A 16,480-nucleotide genomic window follows, 5' to 3' on the forward strand; every position below is an offset into this window, starting at 1 on the left:
TATCTATAATAATATTCAGGATAATAACCAAAAAGAGCAAAATTTCCTTAAAATTACTAGTTCAGGGCCAGCAACCCAACAACGGGTTGTCCGATTCATCTGAAAATTTCAGGGCAGATAGATCTTGAACTGATAAACAATTTTACCCCCCATGTCAGATTTGCTCTAAATGCTTTGGGTTTTGAGTTATAAGCCAAAAACTGCATTTTACCCCATGTTCTATTTTTAGCCATGGCGGCCATCTTGGTTTGATGGCCGGATCACCGGACACATTTTTCAAACTACTAACCCAAAAGATGATTGTGGCCAAGTTTGGATTAATTTGGCCCAGTAGTTTCAGAGGAGAAGATTTTTGTAAAATATTACTAAGATTTACGAAAAATGGTTAAAAATTGACTATAAAGGGCAATAACTCCTAAAGGGGTCAACTGACCATTTCAGTCATGTTGACTTATTTGTAAATCTTACTTTCCTGAACATTATTGCTGTTTGCTGTTTATCTCTATCTATAATAATATTCAAGATAATAACCAAAAAGAGCAAAATTTCCTTAAAATTACTAATTCAGGGCCAGCAACCCAACAACGGGTTGTCCGATTCATCTGAAAATTTCAGGGCAGATAGATCTTGAACTGATAAACAATTTTATCCCCCATGTCAGATTTGCTCTAAATGCTTTGGGTTTTAAGTTATAAGCCAAAAACTGCATTTTACCCCATGTTCTATTTTTAGCCATGGCGGCCATCTTGGTTTGATGGCCGGGTCACCGGACACATTTTTCAAACTACTAACCCAAAAGATGATTGTGGCCAAGTTTGGATTAATTTGGCCCAGTAGTTTCAGAGGAGAAGATTTTTGTAAAATATTACTAAGATTTACGAAAAATGGTTAAAAATTGACTATAAAGGGCAATAACTCCTAAAGGGGTCAACTGACCATTTCAGTCATGTTGACTTATTTGTAAATCTTACTTTCCTGAACATTATTGCTGTTTACTGTTTATCTCTATCTATAATAATATTCAAGATAATAACCAAAAACAGCAAAATTTCCTTAAAATTACTAATTCAGGGGCAGCAACCCAACAACGGGTTATACGATTCATCTGAAAATTTCAGGGCAGATAGATCTTTACCTGTTTAACAATTCTACCCCATGTCAGATTTGCTCTAAATGCTTTGGTTTTTGAGTTATAAGCCAAAAACTGCATTTTACCCCTATGTTCTATTTTTAGCCATGGCGGCCATCTTGGATGGTTGGCCGGATCACCGGACACATTTTTTAAACTAGATACCCCAATGATGATTGTGGCCAAGTTTGGTTTAATTTGGCCCAGTAGTTTCAGAGGAGAAGATTTTTGTAAAAGTTAACGACGACGACGGACGACGACGACGGACGACGGACGACGACGGACGCCAAGTGATGAGAAAGGCTCACTTGGCCTTTTAGGCCAGGTGAGCTAAAAAGGCATCTGGACAAGTTATAATGGGCTAACATTTCGTGTGTATGTTATGTGTATGTTAGACCAGAGACGTCATATAATTAGCCATCGAAGTGACCTCCGAAGAATGTTGATGGTCATATGCCCCGATATAAACCTACATAAAAATACAAAGACATGCACGTGCAATTGCATGACGATTTATGTCTTGTTAAATTTAAGTCTTGTGTATCTAAAAAAATGCGTAAATCATCATTTTATTTGTATAAAAATTATTTGGCCTAATCAGTCTACGAAATTGTTCTCGGTGGCTTCCTTGTTGTAATTTTTTGTGTTTGACATTCTTGTTTTTTAATAACTGAACATGCTTAGCACATGTGTAGTTCATCTCCAGCTAAGAGTTAAATTGAAGTTCGCACGGATACTATAATCAATGCTGTTATATTTGATGCATGTGAATTGTATTGTCATAAAAAAAACCGCCAATATCTACGTAGCAAAAGTATTTTACTTTCCAATAAATAGCTGAATGTTTACATTTTAACAAATTTCAAAAATTTCAAAACTATTAGGAAAACCAAAAAGTAGCTGCACAATAGTTATTTGAATTATAACCGCTACAACTCAACATTACAAAGCAGCAATCATTCCCTTTCATAGTAGCAAAGAAACGTTTGACGTAACATTTCTTCTAAATGTTTTTCGGACGAACGGACGGAGTGCAGCGGTTTCTAGACACGCTTCCCCTGTTGGCGACATAGCTACTAACCAATAACAAACAGTCCATCAAATATGTATATTTTAATCAATGTTTACAAATGAACACAGGAATGTTTGAATGATGGAGTATATATTCACTAACACTTCCAATAAGTGTACGTCTAATGGCCCCTAAACCTCGGCTGCCAACAACAATTACACTGGCCCCTAATTCCTCACATTTCTGAACTATTGTGTGGCCTGGATCGCCACCATCTAATTGAATTACTTGTCCACCAATCTAAAAATGAATAAAACATATATGATAATGTTATTTATATATGCATTTTCTTTATAATTAGACCACACAAAATGTAGTCTGAACGAATTAGATCAGTGTAGATACAATTTCTTAAATTGAATGTTTACAAGACTTTGAATTTTTCATAATTTGTTACACCAGACTCATCAGTTGCATGTCCGCTCGAATCAAAACGGTTAGGAGGCCAAATCGAATACGACTAGTGTTGGAGCGCATACAAAATCAGGAAATTGTGGCGTTTGAATAAAATATTGAAAATGATTTCAAATTTCAACTATACTTACAAAACATGACAAAGGTCCTCAAATATTTCAAAAGGGACTGATATCTTATGAAATTAATAATAAAACATATTCGCAAACTTCTTCAGATACAACATCTACCAATTCATACCTTGTACGTGTCTAGTTTGGCTTTCAGTTTTTTACAGACCTCTTCTCCTTTCTTTCTCTCTTCGTGGTATGCATGCACAACCAAATGTGGTTCTACAGGCATCCAGACAGCTACAATTTATTAGAGCAACGATAATCAATTCGAATTTGATTCAGAACTGGTAAACTTACCAGGGTTGAATTTAACACATACAAAATATGAATACAAAAATTTGCAGGACAATAATATATTCAGTCTAGACACACTGTAAAACCAAAAGATGATTTGTTTGGATATAAATATCCCTTATCTGTCTAGATTGTACAAATCTATTACTTTATCTTCTGTTAATATATGCAAATCAATTCAAATTGATATTGCCTTTCATTTAAGGTCTGTGATAAAACAAATAGCAAATAACACGACATCGACACATTCACATATAAATATATATAGGTCTATTGGAATCACACACTTTTTTAGGACATTTTGTCCTTTTAATATACAGTTCAAAATGCAAAATAATCCAGTTTTATAAGCCTACTATAGACAAACCAAACTACATTTCAAATAGACGTGGTTTGAAAAAAAAAAAGAATATACATATGAGTACAGAGCCGCAACATCTCAAAACCCTCGCTAGCAGTGATACAGATGGAATAACACATGACTTGTGGTTGTAAATTTCTGCGTAATTTGGACTCTTGTGGAGAGTTATCTCATTGGCAATCATACCACATCTTCTTTTTTATACATATGAAAGCTTCATCCATTATAGATTGATGCTCGGTGTGAACCACGGCGACCGTACTTAGACACACAATTGTTTACTATTGCCAATTGTGACTTGAATAAAGAATTGTCATATTGGCATGCATATCACATCCTCTTACACATGTTATGAAAAATCTGAAAATAAATAAAGGAAACAAAATTGTTACTTACATCCATAAGTGTTCTGTGCTCGGTGATGAACACAATGCATAAGTACAACATCTAAGCCTTCGTGGTAAACATTCTTTACAAAAACTGAAAATAAAAAACACACAAAAAAGTTATTTTGAACTCATATTCATATATTGTGCTCTAAGGTGAACATTTTAGAAATTTACCGCTTTTTATACCTTATTAATTTATATGCTGAGGATGCTGGGAAATATACAAATATTCGCATGTGTCTAGCGAAGAAAGTGTTAAATACATTTTTTTATTTAAATATTTGAGGCTATTCTCACCAAAGGTACAGTTTCGAACAAAATTCGATTGCATAAATGTTAAAAAAAAAGTGTTTGTCGAACTAATTTTAAGAGGTAAAGTTGTTTGAAAAAAAAGTCACCGGGGTCTGGGAGCGTCTAACATTAGGTTTATTGAATAATACAGAGTTATACCCCAATGAGGTTGAAGGCATACATAAAGCAACAAAATAAGGACTATCTATGATTCAAACATATATTACACATTATTTATAGTCACGAATCCTTGAACCTATATTTTTACTGTCTCGAAGTGTTTCATTAATGTATTTTGGGCTTACTATGTTTTTATAAACATAAACAATTGCACCAAAAAGAGGTGTTATGATTTAACATGTTAAATCTCACGTATTATGTACAAAGGTGTATTTTGTCGCTTTCCACATTATAAATGACACATATAGATGATAGAGAGGTCGTTCACATTAGCTTAAACACCGATATGACAAGTACATGTATGTCGCACAAAAAAGATAACAATTGTATATACAAACGATAATTTTTGCGTGCGTCTAACTTACAATCTAGTGCCGCTTCCGATGCTTCACTGCCATCCATAGCCACAACAGCAATCCTGTTAGCTGGTCCCTTTGATGCATCAGCCATTGTATCGAAAGTTGTGATAAAGTAAAACTATGATAGGTCGAGTGTGACAGTCTGAAAAGATCTAAAAATAAATGTTGTTTATTGATTTCACTATATACAACTGAATTTATACTGCGCAGTTTAATATTGATGCCCTTGTAGTGAAATTACACAACCAGAGACATTGTGCATTGATTGCACATGACGTTTGCTTTATGCAGTTGTAGCTTACAAGGATCAACGGTTTCTCCGCAATAATATTCATGTTTTAATCGAAATATGGGATTGATGAAATAAATTATATTATAACAAAAATACTGAACTCCGAGAAAAATTCAAAACGGAAAGTCCCTAATCAAATTGCAAAATCAAAAGCCAAAACACATCAAACGAATGGACAACAACTGTCATATTCCTGACTTGGAACAGGCATTTTTAAATGTAGAAAATTGTGCATTAAACCTGGTTTTAAAGCGATAAACCTCTCACTTGTATCGCATCACATTCCATTATATTGACAACGATGTGTAAACACAATAGGTAAAAATATGATTCCAAATTTAATGAAATAAAAAAAAACATTGTGGTCAAGCAGATAGCAGATTTTCCCCATACCTTCTTGTGTCAAATTCAAAACAAGAGGCTGTCAGAGCGACAGCAAACCGGATTTATTAACATTTATTTGTGTCCTGGCATTTTTCAATATCACAAGGACCATAACTAATGAACAGTGAAAGTAAAAATCGTCAATATCATCTTTGACCTCCATTTTGTCATCAGTAACAACATATTAAAATTTGAAAAGCTTTGGTTGAATGGTTCATGAGTAAATGCAACAGTGACATGGACTGGAAACACAATTTTTCCATCTTTCAAGAACCATAACTCCTGAAAGGTAAAAGTCAAAATCGTCATTATTGAACATGCTTGACTTCCATTTTGTCATCAGTAACAACATGTTAAAATTTTAAAAGCTTTGGTTGAACAGTGAATGAGTACATTGTAAATGCACGGACACGACTGGAAACGCCATTTTTGAATCTTCCAAGAACCATAACTCCTTACCGGTAAAAATCAAAATCGTCATTATTGAACTTGACCTCAATTTTGTCATCAGTAACAACATATTAAAATTTTAAAAGCTTTGGTTGAACAGTTCATGAGTAAATGAACGGACAGGACTGGAAACGCCATTTTTCAATCTTTCAAGAACCATAACTCCTGAACGGGAAAAGTCAAAATCGTCATTATTGAACTTGACCTCAATTTTGTTGTCAGTAACAACATATTAAAATTTTAATGAGTAAATGCACGGACAACATTTGGCTGTCGCCCGCCCGACCAACTGCCCGCCGTACATCCCCAAATCAATAACCGACGTTTGTCAAAAAAATCCGGTAAATAAAAAAAAACATAATTTGATCATCGAAAACAAAATAAATATGTTCGTGTTTTGCGCGAAAAATAAATTTCTAACTCAGACAAAAAAAACAAACCCTTTTTGAAGTTAAACGATTGCTCCCTTATTTTGGTATCCGATACTTTTAAAACCGTCATGATCTTTCTACTAATTGTATTCTGTATACATAATACAAATAAAGAAATGTCAGCTAAATGAAACCACTCAAATTATTCGACTAATTTTTTTTATTACACAAAGCACGAAAATTTATCATTCAATTTAATAGCAAATACTATATATATAATTATGATCATTTATATGTTTCGGAATTTAGTTTGAGGGACAGTAGAGCTGAAGCGTACCTCCGGATGTGGGAATTTCTCGCTGTGTTGAAGACCCATTGGTTGCCTTGGGCTGTTTGCTGCTCTTTTGGACGGGTTGTTGTATCTTTGACACATTCCCAATCTTATTAAAAACCGATCTCTCATCGCTCCTGTTTCTGATATGTCGCGTGACGCGACATATCAGAAACAGGAGCGATGAGAGATCGGTTTTTAATTAGATTGACACATTCCTCATTTCAATTCTGTTAGAATAGCCTTCTAAGTAGGCTCGATCCCCAATCAAGTCCGTTGGCTTAAGTAAAATTGTCATATCTGTTATACATAAATGCAATCAGGTTTGGCGCTGAAATCTGTGTTTGTTTGTTTGTTTTAGTTGTTTTTCAATTGTTTAAGAATAGTCTAATTTTAATTAAAGAAAGCAAAAAGTTCAGGCGATAACTTCTTTTATTAGTGTACATTGTATATATCGCTAATATAAATAAAAAAGTAATACATGTTGTACATAGAAGATGCGTATAGTACGGTGGTTATATTATAAACGTTATTCAATGACGGCAAACAAAGACAGGACATTTTGAATGATGAATTATATAATCACTGACACTTCCAAGCAGAGTGCGTCGTATTGTTCCTAAACCACGACTCCCCATAATTATCATGGCGGCATTCAGGTCGTTAGCCTTGTGAACGACTGTATGACCAGGATCTCCTCCTTCAAGTTTAATTACTCTGGCTGTAACCTAAATTATAAATTAAAATTTGTAAGTTAATAGAACTGAGAGAGAAAAAAAAACAAGTCTTAAATGTTTTAAAAGAGCAGATCGTGCTTACACAAAAGACGACCGGTCTTATGCTATCGTCGTTCTTTGGATGCATTTATTGAAAATGTATTTGAAACTGCTTAGCTCTTTTTGAGAAAGTTCAAACTATTTCGGCATCGGAATGTTTGGAAGTACATAGAGGCCTCTATGTAACATCGTGGGGCTGTGGGGAAGGGTCTTTTAAACAAAGACAACTTGATTTTGAATCGGAACTTAATTAGAAAAATGAATGAAATATTGCTTTTGTATTTAAAAATATTTCCTATGCTGAATATCTCTTTTTGTCTTTATTTATGTTTAAGTGAACCTCTAAACTCATGTATCAAAAAGTAGATTTGCATTCGTGTGTTTTAAACATATAAAGTGTGTAACTCTTTGTATTCCGAAATTTATGAACACACTCTAAAAAGTAAAATAACAAAAATACTGAACTCCGAGGAAAATTCAATCGTAAAGTCCTTAAGAAAATGGCAAAATCAAATGACAAAACACATCAAACGAATGAACAACAACTATCATATTCCTGACTTTGTACACTTAACAGACATTTTCAAATGTAGAAAATGGTAGATTGAAACTGGTTTTATAGCGTTAAACCTCTCACTTATATGACAGTCGCATCAAATTCCGTTATATTAACAACGGTGCGTGAACAAAATGGAAACGTCACAGGAAGAAATTTTGTCGTTCAATGTTTATTCAAAACAATTATAATTTCACATTGGGAATGTCGGTATACAAGGTTAAAAAATCAAAAGTTATGTTAGAATTAATTTCAGAAATAGACTGAGATTTAAAATTGTCCAGAAGTTCTTTAGAATGTTTAAGAATCCACATAACTATAATTAATACCATTACGCGAGTAAAATAATTTTGTCGTTTGTTGTTCATAGTATTTTCAAATTTATGATAGTACAATAACACAATGGCATATAAATGATATAATAGAACAATAACATAATGACGGGATCTTTTAAAGTACAGAGTCACGTTATAAGAACTAAAGAATCACAGAAAGTCCCATATACATGTACAAACCACACCGGCAAAAATGAAAGATAATCCAACACATTGACGGGATGTTTTAGTACTGAGCCACGTCAGTCTAATATGAAAATGACCTTATCTCATATGAAAATGAATAATTAGGATTTGGGTGCCATGTGCATTTTACTGGTTAATGTAAAGATGTTCAGTCATTTTTTTTATTGGCTTGTTGTGGTACTTGTTGAGCTCTGAACAATACCACTACTAAAAATAACTATACACTTACGTTGTGGTCTTTTAGCTTTTGTTCGATTGCTTTGCATACTTCATTTCCTTTCCTACTTTCTTCTTCGAATGCTATTGATATTGCTCCTGGATCTGTGGGGGCCCATATTGCTGTAAAAAAAGCAACAACAAAAAACCAACTAAAGCATGCCAATTTTCTTCGGAGAACAAGCTTTGATCCTGGCTTATTTGTGTCTATTCAAACATTTCTGTTTTCCTCTTTAGTTTATTTGCAACCTTTTAAAAAAACATGTTAATGTTGTTCGTGTATAACCAGCTGACAGAGCTAAGAGAAAAAAATTGACACTTTAACAGAATATGTGTATGTGTTTGTGTTTTTTTCCCTGTCGGTTAATTATTTTAAGATAGTATAATGCTTTAAGTCTCTAAGTCGTTTTGTTTAAAAGCTGTTGTATCCTAGTACATTACAAATTGCATCCCAACCTTAAATAAGTATGACAATTCGGATGTGTCAATATATTTCACACCGGTACATCAACTTTTATCATTGTGGTTTGAAGTAACTTAAGAACAATCCTTTGATGTATACTTACACTCATAAGTATAAACAGATCTGTGATGAACACAATGCAATATCACTATATCGTCATTTTCTCTGTACAAATTCGTGCTGTAGACTGGAAAAAGAGAATACCATGTAAATCCGATGACTGTATTTTGTCACAGTTTAGTATTTTAATAATATATTTTTACTTATTAATTGGTGATTTTAGTTAATAGTTTATAGCGTGTATCTATTTTTTAGTGTATGCTTAATTGGAGGTATGTCCCCTTTTATCACATTATAATTTGCTTGATTTGAGTTATGCCCCCTTTTCTTTCGTAATTTCTTTTGAGACTATTGAACCTATTTTCCCTCATTTCATATTTAATTTCTGCTGGAGAAGGGGCCCGCTCCGGTCAGGCCCCCTGCCCCCCTAAATCGCCTCTGACAATTTCTATTTTGTTTAAACGTGGTGTCCGTTCGAGTATAGGATAGCAAATATAAATAAAAGTTTGTTTATGGAATTGAGGGGGAGGGGGGTCATGCCCCCAAGTGCCTGTGATTGTTGAATGCTTCTCATAAAATATTTCTGTTCTTGCAGTTTTTATGACAGATTCGAGTATTGCCCGGCTGTATATTATGTACAATTCATTTTCATGTTATTTCCAACGCTAGTATAGAAGATATTTTTACCCATTTTCAATGGCTGCTTTGTGTACCAACTTAACAGTGTCAGTTTACTGTAATTCTTGCTTATTCACTTTCTACCTTTTAAAGCAACTGATTTAAATGATTCTTTGTCCTTTGTCGGCCAGAGGATTATCTTTTTGATATAAAAAAACACAGCGACAGATTTATGCGCATTGCTATGCATGTAAAATATATTGTGTTTGGTCCTTGGGAATTGAACATGCCTGCTTTGAAATTATATGGACTTAACTAACCCAATGTGATATATGTAATCTCTTTATAGTTTGGAATTTATTTTGTACAGGTACCCATTTTCAAACTGTTTTTATTAATTCATATCATGCACTATCCGAATTGAGATGTGATTTATGAATTATAAATAGTGTTTTATCTCGTTGATAAAACATTATACTGGTAACTGATTATATGCTTTTTGTTGACATTGCCATTTGGTCTGCATACGAATTCAAATTTGGTTGACAGAATAAACTGCATGTTAAAGAATTCACAATACATTTAAAAAACTGTATATTTCCAGCAAATTCGATAATATTGTGTATCTATTTCAATACTTGACCATAAGCATGTGTACTATGTATAAACATGCAGTCACTCATCAAGTTTTTATTATCTGAAGTCGATAAAAATTTTGCGATAAACAATGTAGTTGTAGTATAAGTGAATTGGTAAATCGAATTCTACAAAAATAAACACTTACAGTCCAGAGCCTTATCAGCATCTGCACTTCCATCCATTGCTATTACAACCACTCTATTCCCTTCAGTCATTTTTGGTCTTCTAAAGTTTATCGTTGTATGTAGGTCACGTGAACATAAAGTTCTAACGCGGGTTTTTTAAACAATATATCAATACGTGTAGTTCAAATTTGGAAGTTGCTCGATAGTAACTTGATTTTAATACCTTAGAGACAAGTGAGTATATCTAGCCACTAGAAGTTCGTTATTACAACATGAGGGGTGCCACGCGTAATGCCGGATTTTTTTACCCTTTCAGGACACCTGAGAGCACCCAAGGTTTCAACGGGGATTGTGTTGCTGAGTCTTTAATTTTCTATGTTGTGTTAATTTTTTATAACGTTGTTTTTCCTTTTGTGTCTTTTTCTTTTTTGTTGTCAATAGACAAAAAGAAAATGAAATATGAGAGCCAAGAGACAACTCTCCATCAAGGTCAAAACTTGTAAAAGGCCAAACTATGGCTTTAAACACGGAGCCTTGACTAAAACAGAACAGAAAGCTATAAAGGATCCCACAATGACTAGTGTTAAACAATTCAAACAGGAAAACCAATGGTCTTATCTATATAAAAAGAAAAATGAGAAACACGTATGAAACACGTCAACAAACAACAACCACTGAACTACAGGCTCCTGACATGTGCAAACAAATGCACCGTGTTCTTGCAAACCTTTTAACAGGCGCAAACCTTCATCTTAATTTGAAACAGTAGTGTAACATAACAACATAGAAAGACACACTATAAAACATCATTTCAAAAGTTTCAATGTCATTTGATATCATTCGCCCCTCTTTTATAAAACTTGAAAAGAAGTTTATTTTAAATTGATTGCTAATAGCCACATTTTATTTCTACATTCAAATTCAATTTTCTATCTTACAATGTTATTCGTAACTAATGCTACTTTAAAGACATAACATGTGAGCATGTATTTTTGATATCACATGAACATTCTTTATCCCAATATAAGAAAATAATATCATTTATAGACGGTGTCACATCACATGCATTTGGTTCTCCATAGATAGTTGTCGGCAGTTATGCCACATAAAATATCAATGTATTACAACTCCGATCTCTACTGACGATAAACTAGAACTGGAATATTAGAATGGTGCAAAATGTAATCACTGACGCTCCCCATAATTGTTCGCCTAAGGGATCCAACACCTCTCGAACCAACCACAATACATGTAGCCTTGCATTCTTCTGCTGTTGTTAATATTGCATGTCCAGGGTCCCCTTGAACCCTTAGAACTTTGCCATTAATCTGCAATAAATAACAAAACTTAAAATTATTTAACATACCTTTAGAATTTCACTTATATAAACTGTGCATGTTGTAAAGAAAAGGAAGAGTATAGAATAAGAATTTCAAAGTAAAGGAAAAAGTATTTGTTTGTAAACCGATATGATGAACGTTTTTCATTGTCACTTCGTTGAATATTAAATGTTCCTATTGACATACTCTATATACATTTAAGGAGCACTTCGAAATAAGACCGAGAGGTATTTCGAGGGCATTTAATAAATAGTCAGGTGATCATATCGGCTTTTTTAAAAATTTTATAATATTAGCACTTTATAGTTTTGAAAATGAAACACTCGTCCTTTTAGAATAACGTTAGAGGTAAATTGAATGCTAGAAATGACATTTGTGATGTCGCTGTTCATATATGATCTTAAACATCCATACTATAAATAGTTGTAAAGAGCAACAGACATATAGCCATAAGAAGATGTGGTAGGAGTGCTAATGAGAAACTATGTGTAAAAGTAAACCATTATAGATCAAAACACGGCCTTCAACACGGAGCATTGGCTCACACAGAACAACAAGCTGGAAAGGACCGAATTAAGGAAAATTTATATATATAGACGCAACGTTAGATATTGCTACTACCACGAAAAATAGCATTAAGTAAATATTTGACTGGAAAACTTTTATAGAAATGCTGAAATAAATATTTCAAATTATACATGAAAATAAAGATCTATCCTTGAATTTTCACATTGTATTAGAGAAAGAATAAAAATATAATATTCATAGGCTTAGGAAGACACAGATTATCCGAAAAACGTTTACTTAGCGTTGTTCCATGTAACAAACTCGAAACATAAAACTAGAACAATTCGCGAAATAATCACGCAACTCTTCGAAATTTTGCATGAACATTCTATGACGTGATATATTTCAGTATTGGTTAACATGGCTGTCTCCATTTAAAATTTGCATACATATTTTCAAAAGAATATGATGTACGGAAATGTCCCATCGGAAATTTAATTTGGAAACTTGAAACATTTCAGTTCAAAAATAAAATTTTGAAAGATAATTCATTAAATTGTAAGCACGATCGTTTTGTACTAAGTGTAAGCTCCCAAAATTCGAATTGAAAAATAAATTGAGCAACATATTCAATTCAAAACAATAGATTTGCAATGTCTTGTGGAAATGTCCGAGTTAAACTTTCATGCCTTTCACAAACTTTTACGGCCAAAACAACAGAGATTTGATTTCGTGAAGATAATTTTTCGGCTTTGATAACTATACCAATAAAAAGTACTTTTAAAGTTGAAGTTGGTAAACCAAATAGCATTAAGATTACAGGGTTGTCTATAAAAAATACGGATTAATGAAAATGTCTTGCAAGTTTGTCCGTTATCATAATTTGACGTCGCCGGCCCACAAGCGTAATATGCTAGGGACGGCATGAACTGCATTCGCGTGTTCCTTCCTCCACTAAATATAAATGTCCTGCTTTCAAAAAAACGAAATGATGCACACATTACAAAAATACACATCTATAAGACGATCAAAAAGTAGGAAACTTCAGTATCATAAGTAATAGCTATTGTTTGTCACTGCTTGAATAAAATCATACTCGGGTTGAATATACATGTATAGTGAAGAAATATTCCCTTCAAAAACACATAATTACTAGCAGTAAAATTGAATATAATTATTATCCTATGTTAATTATAAAATCATATTGGATTGGATTCTCACAGCATTTATATAAATACTTGTGTGTTATACTTTGTATTTACCCCAAAAGGAAAGCAGTCCTGAAGAATTAGATAAAGCACGTTTCCAATTTAACGTCATTTTTCTGTTACACTAAATGGTAGCAATATCTGACGTTGCGTCATTATAGTCTACTGATATCGGAAGGAGCATAAGATAAATTACGTCGTCACGTGTCATTTACTTAACACATTTTTTTCAATCCCGAAACTCATTCAAAACGGATTTAACAGAATTAAACTCAATTGCAAAGAATCTTTGTCTGATAGCATTCACGAATTCACAACAAAATAATATATTGGTCCGTTGGTATTTGTCTTACGATATACTGACCTCAAGCTTTTGCAACAACTCTTCAATGTGACTGCAAACCTTTGAAGCATCTTTACTTTCTTTTTCAAATTTCTCTGACATTGTTTTTGTATCATTTGCCGCCCAGAGAGTAGTGAATGGGTTCCAACCAGAACCACCATGTGAGGCTAGAAATTAAAATCATTCTTTATTAAATTTAGCATGGGCGGATCCAGCCATTTTAAAAAGGGGGGGGGGGGGGGTTCCTAACCCAGGACAAAGGTGGGGTTCCAATTACATGTCCCCATTCAAATGCATTGATCGTCCAAAAAAAGGGGGGGTTCCAACCCCCGGAACCCCCCCCCCTCTGGATCCGCGCCTGAATTTAGTATATTAAGAAAACCGTACTGTAAAATCTTCAAAGCACCAAAGTAAAGGGTATGTTATTTTAAAAAGTGTACTAGTGTGATCAAAGTAACACTTTAAATAGCATACGATCACAATCCTGAGACATATATATAGAGACATATATACATTTATATTTAAAATCGATTGTAGGTTCTTTAAACATATGCGCATCAGTTATATATATACATTTGACATTGACATTTAAGGTTTAACTTATATAGGTCTATTTGCACATAAACTAACTTATTTGTATTTTTATTCATAATCTTATATCTTATGGTAAACGAATGTATAAAGAAACAAAGTACTTTCAGTGCAGTGCATGATAACAAATAATAGGTGTATAATCATAAACACATATTGGCGCTGTATAAATGGACTTGTTGATATGTACAATGAAAAGTCAATAACAAAAACAAGTCAATAAAATATTTACCGCTAGATATATTATACTCATGTTTTGTTCTCAAAAGGAAATTATAAATAAAGAATTCGAAATATAATGAAAAAAAAGAGATTATTTTAAAAAGATTTATCCTCAGTTGCATCTTTTTAATTTAAAAAAAAAATAATTTGAGAAATTAAGCAACTTCACAATACTCTGGAAACCTGAATGGTAACGTGATTACATAAACATGATTCCATTCAAAAGAAGACTGAACGTTGATCTTACAGAACTATCTTACATCATTACATAGTAAACTTACGATCCATTGTATAATGTGATGAATGATGTAAACAATAAACAACTTTAACCTGGTCCTCTTTCTGATGTATATTCTTTGCAAACCCTGTAAAAATCCAGATCAGTGAAAAGTAGTTCTACGCCATTTGTTGAAGTTAGTAAAAATGTACGATATTGTTTATAACAAATGAAAATACAATATGCTCTAATTTAGTAACACGGTGTCCCCAATGATCTTAGAAAGACTAAAAGATGAAGAAAATTCTTCAAGATTGAAAGGTGGGTGTAGCTATGAAATAGGAGAAGAGCTCGGCGAGCATCAATTTTCTCTCTGTTTCTAAAGCTCGTAGATTTGGCATGAATGCCAATGAGACAACTTTTCGTCCAACTCAGAAAAAAACAATATAAGTCAACGTACGACCTTTCAATACGGAGTCATGGCTCACACAGAACAGCAAGCTATGAAGGGCCCAAAAATGACTAGTGTAAAACCATTCAAACAGGATAATCAACGGTCTTATCTATATAAGAACAAGAAACAAAAACACGTATGAACCACATCACCAAACGACAACCACTGAAAAACAGGTTCCCAACTTGGGACAGGTGTAAATAAATGCAACAGGTTTAAACGTTAAAGCAGGTGCCAACCTCCCCCAACCTGAAATGATAGTGTAACATCACAACATATAGTATTTATAGAAGGACGGCAACAAAATACTATTGTATATTATAACCACAAAATATACACAATTTACGCTTCAGATTTATTTGACATTGACATTTAAAAAAGTTGTATTAAGTAATACATTTAAAAAATAAATATGATATACATTATATGTATATAGATATGAGAAATAAACAAAGATCTTACATTGCAATGCTGAGTCTGCTTCCTTACTGCCATCCATTGCTATGACAACAACTCTTTTCTGAATATAGCCTTCCCGATCCATCTTCCACTGGTTGTACACTTTTTCAATTCTAGTGCGACTTCAGACAACTATAACAATGTAATTTGGTTTGTTGAGAAATAAAGATATATATATGACACGCAAGACAAGGCACACCGTATAAAAACTTTAAATATAGAATATCAAGGATTCCGAAGAAAAATAGGCGTAGACGTAGGAGATAATTATTGTGCTGTGGCATTGCATTCAACAAAAACTTTACGGCGTAGGATTTAGTTTTAGTGAACGCATTTTCATTTTTTATACATTGTTCTTTATAAAACTGCAATATCCAGTAACATATTTCCATCCCTTTTTCTATCTTTTTTTATATAATTTTCAACTTAGAAGCAAGTTTCAGCGCAAACTCAAAGTCCAACGATGATGCTTGGGAGTGGATGAATCTATACTATTAAACGAGAAGACCTCATTTTTGGTGTCGCTTCTCTTCTTTCCACAATAAATTAATCAACACGACTCTGTGTCCTATATGTACAGTGCATAGTCGCATTTGTCATCCATTCATATGATTATTCAGATTGACTTATTTTGGGGGGAAAACGAGAAAAAAGGCATCCGGATATTGTCCCGTCATTGGACGAAATTTTAAGTCAGATTATACTTCCGGTTTGCGTTTTTCTGTATACTTTGAA

The 16,480-nt window shown here is 33.3% G+C and overlaps 3 protein-coding genes across 4 annotated transcripts; all 3 read right to left on the minus strand.

Moving 5' to 3' along the window:
- Positions 1-2,227: 2,227 nt before the first annotated feature.
- On the minus strand, positions 2,228-4,806 carry LOC143072728 (universal stress protein YxiE-like). Its single transcript, XM_076247820.1, has 4 exons — positions 4,609-4,806; positions 3,780-3,863; positions 2,856-2,965; positions 2,228-2,441 (listed from the first exon to the last, which is right to left on the minus strand). The coding sequence occupies exons 1-4, from the start codon at positions 4,691-4,693 to the stop codon at positions 2,247-2,249; spliced, it is 474 nt and encodes a 157-aa protein (XP_076103935.1). The 5' UTR covers positions 4,694-4,806; the 3' UTR covers positions 2,228-2,246.
- A 2,038-nt stretch (positions 4,807-6,844) lies between these two features.
- Positions 6,845-10,556, minus strand: LOC143072730 (universal stress protein YxiE-like). Its single transcript, XM_076247823.1, has 4 exons — positions 10,425-10,556; positions 9,066-9,149; positions 8,513-8,622; positions 6,845-7,158 (listed from the first exon to the last, which is right to left on the minus strand). The coding sequence occupies exons 1-4, from the start codon at positions 10,492-10,494 to the stop codon at positions 6,964-6,966; spliced, it is 459 nt and encodes a 152-aa protein (XP_076103938.1). The 5' UTR covers positions 10,495-10,556; the 3' UTR covers positions 6,845-6,963.
- A 719-nt stretch (positions 10,557-11,275) lies between these two features.
- Positions 11,276-15,904, minus strand: LOC143072729 (universal stress protein YxiE-like). Of its 2 annotated transcripts, XM_076247821.1 has the most exons (4): positions 15,749-15,904; positions 14,897-14,980; positions 13,824-13,969; positions 11,276-11,732 (listed from the first exon to the last, which is right to left on the minus strand). In XM_076247821.1, exons 1-4 carry the CDS (start codon positions 15,828-15,830, stop codon positions 11,541-11,543), a joined length of 504 nt encoding a protein of 167 aa, XP_076103936.1. In that variant the 5' UTR covers positions 15,831-15,904; the 3' UTR covers positions 11,276-11,540. The 2 variants fall into 2 exon arrangements, with proteins under 2 accessions (XP_076103936.1, XP_076103937.1); XM_076247822.1 differs by lacking the exon at positions 14,897-14,980 and having other exon boundaries at positions 11,394-11,732.
- Positions 15,905-16,480: the final 576 nt, after the last annotated feature.

The sequence above is a fragment of the Mytilus galloprovincialis genome, chromosome 4, assembly GCF_965363235.1.
Source record: "Mytilus galloprovincialis chromosome 4, xbMytGall1.hap1.1, whole genome shotgun sequence".
Classification (NCBI taxonomy): domain Eukaryota; kingdom Metazoa; phylum Mollusca; class Bivalvia; order Mytilida; family Mytilidae; genus Mytilus; species Mytilus galloprovincialis.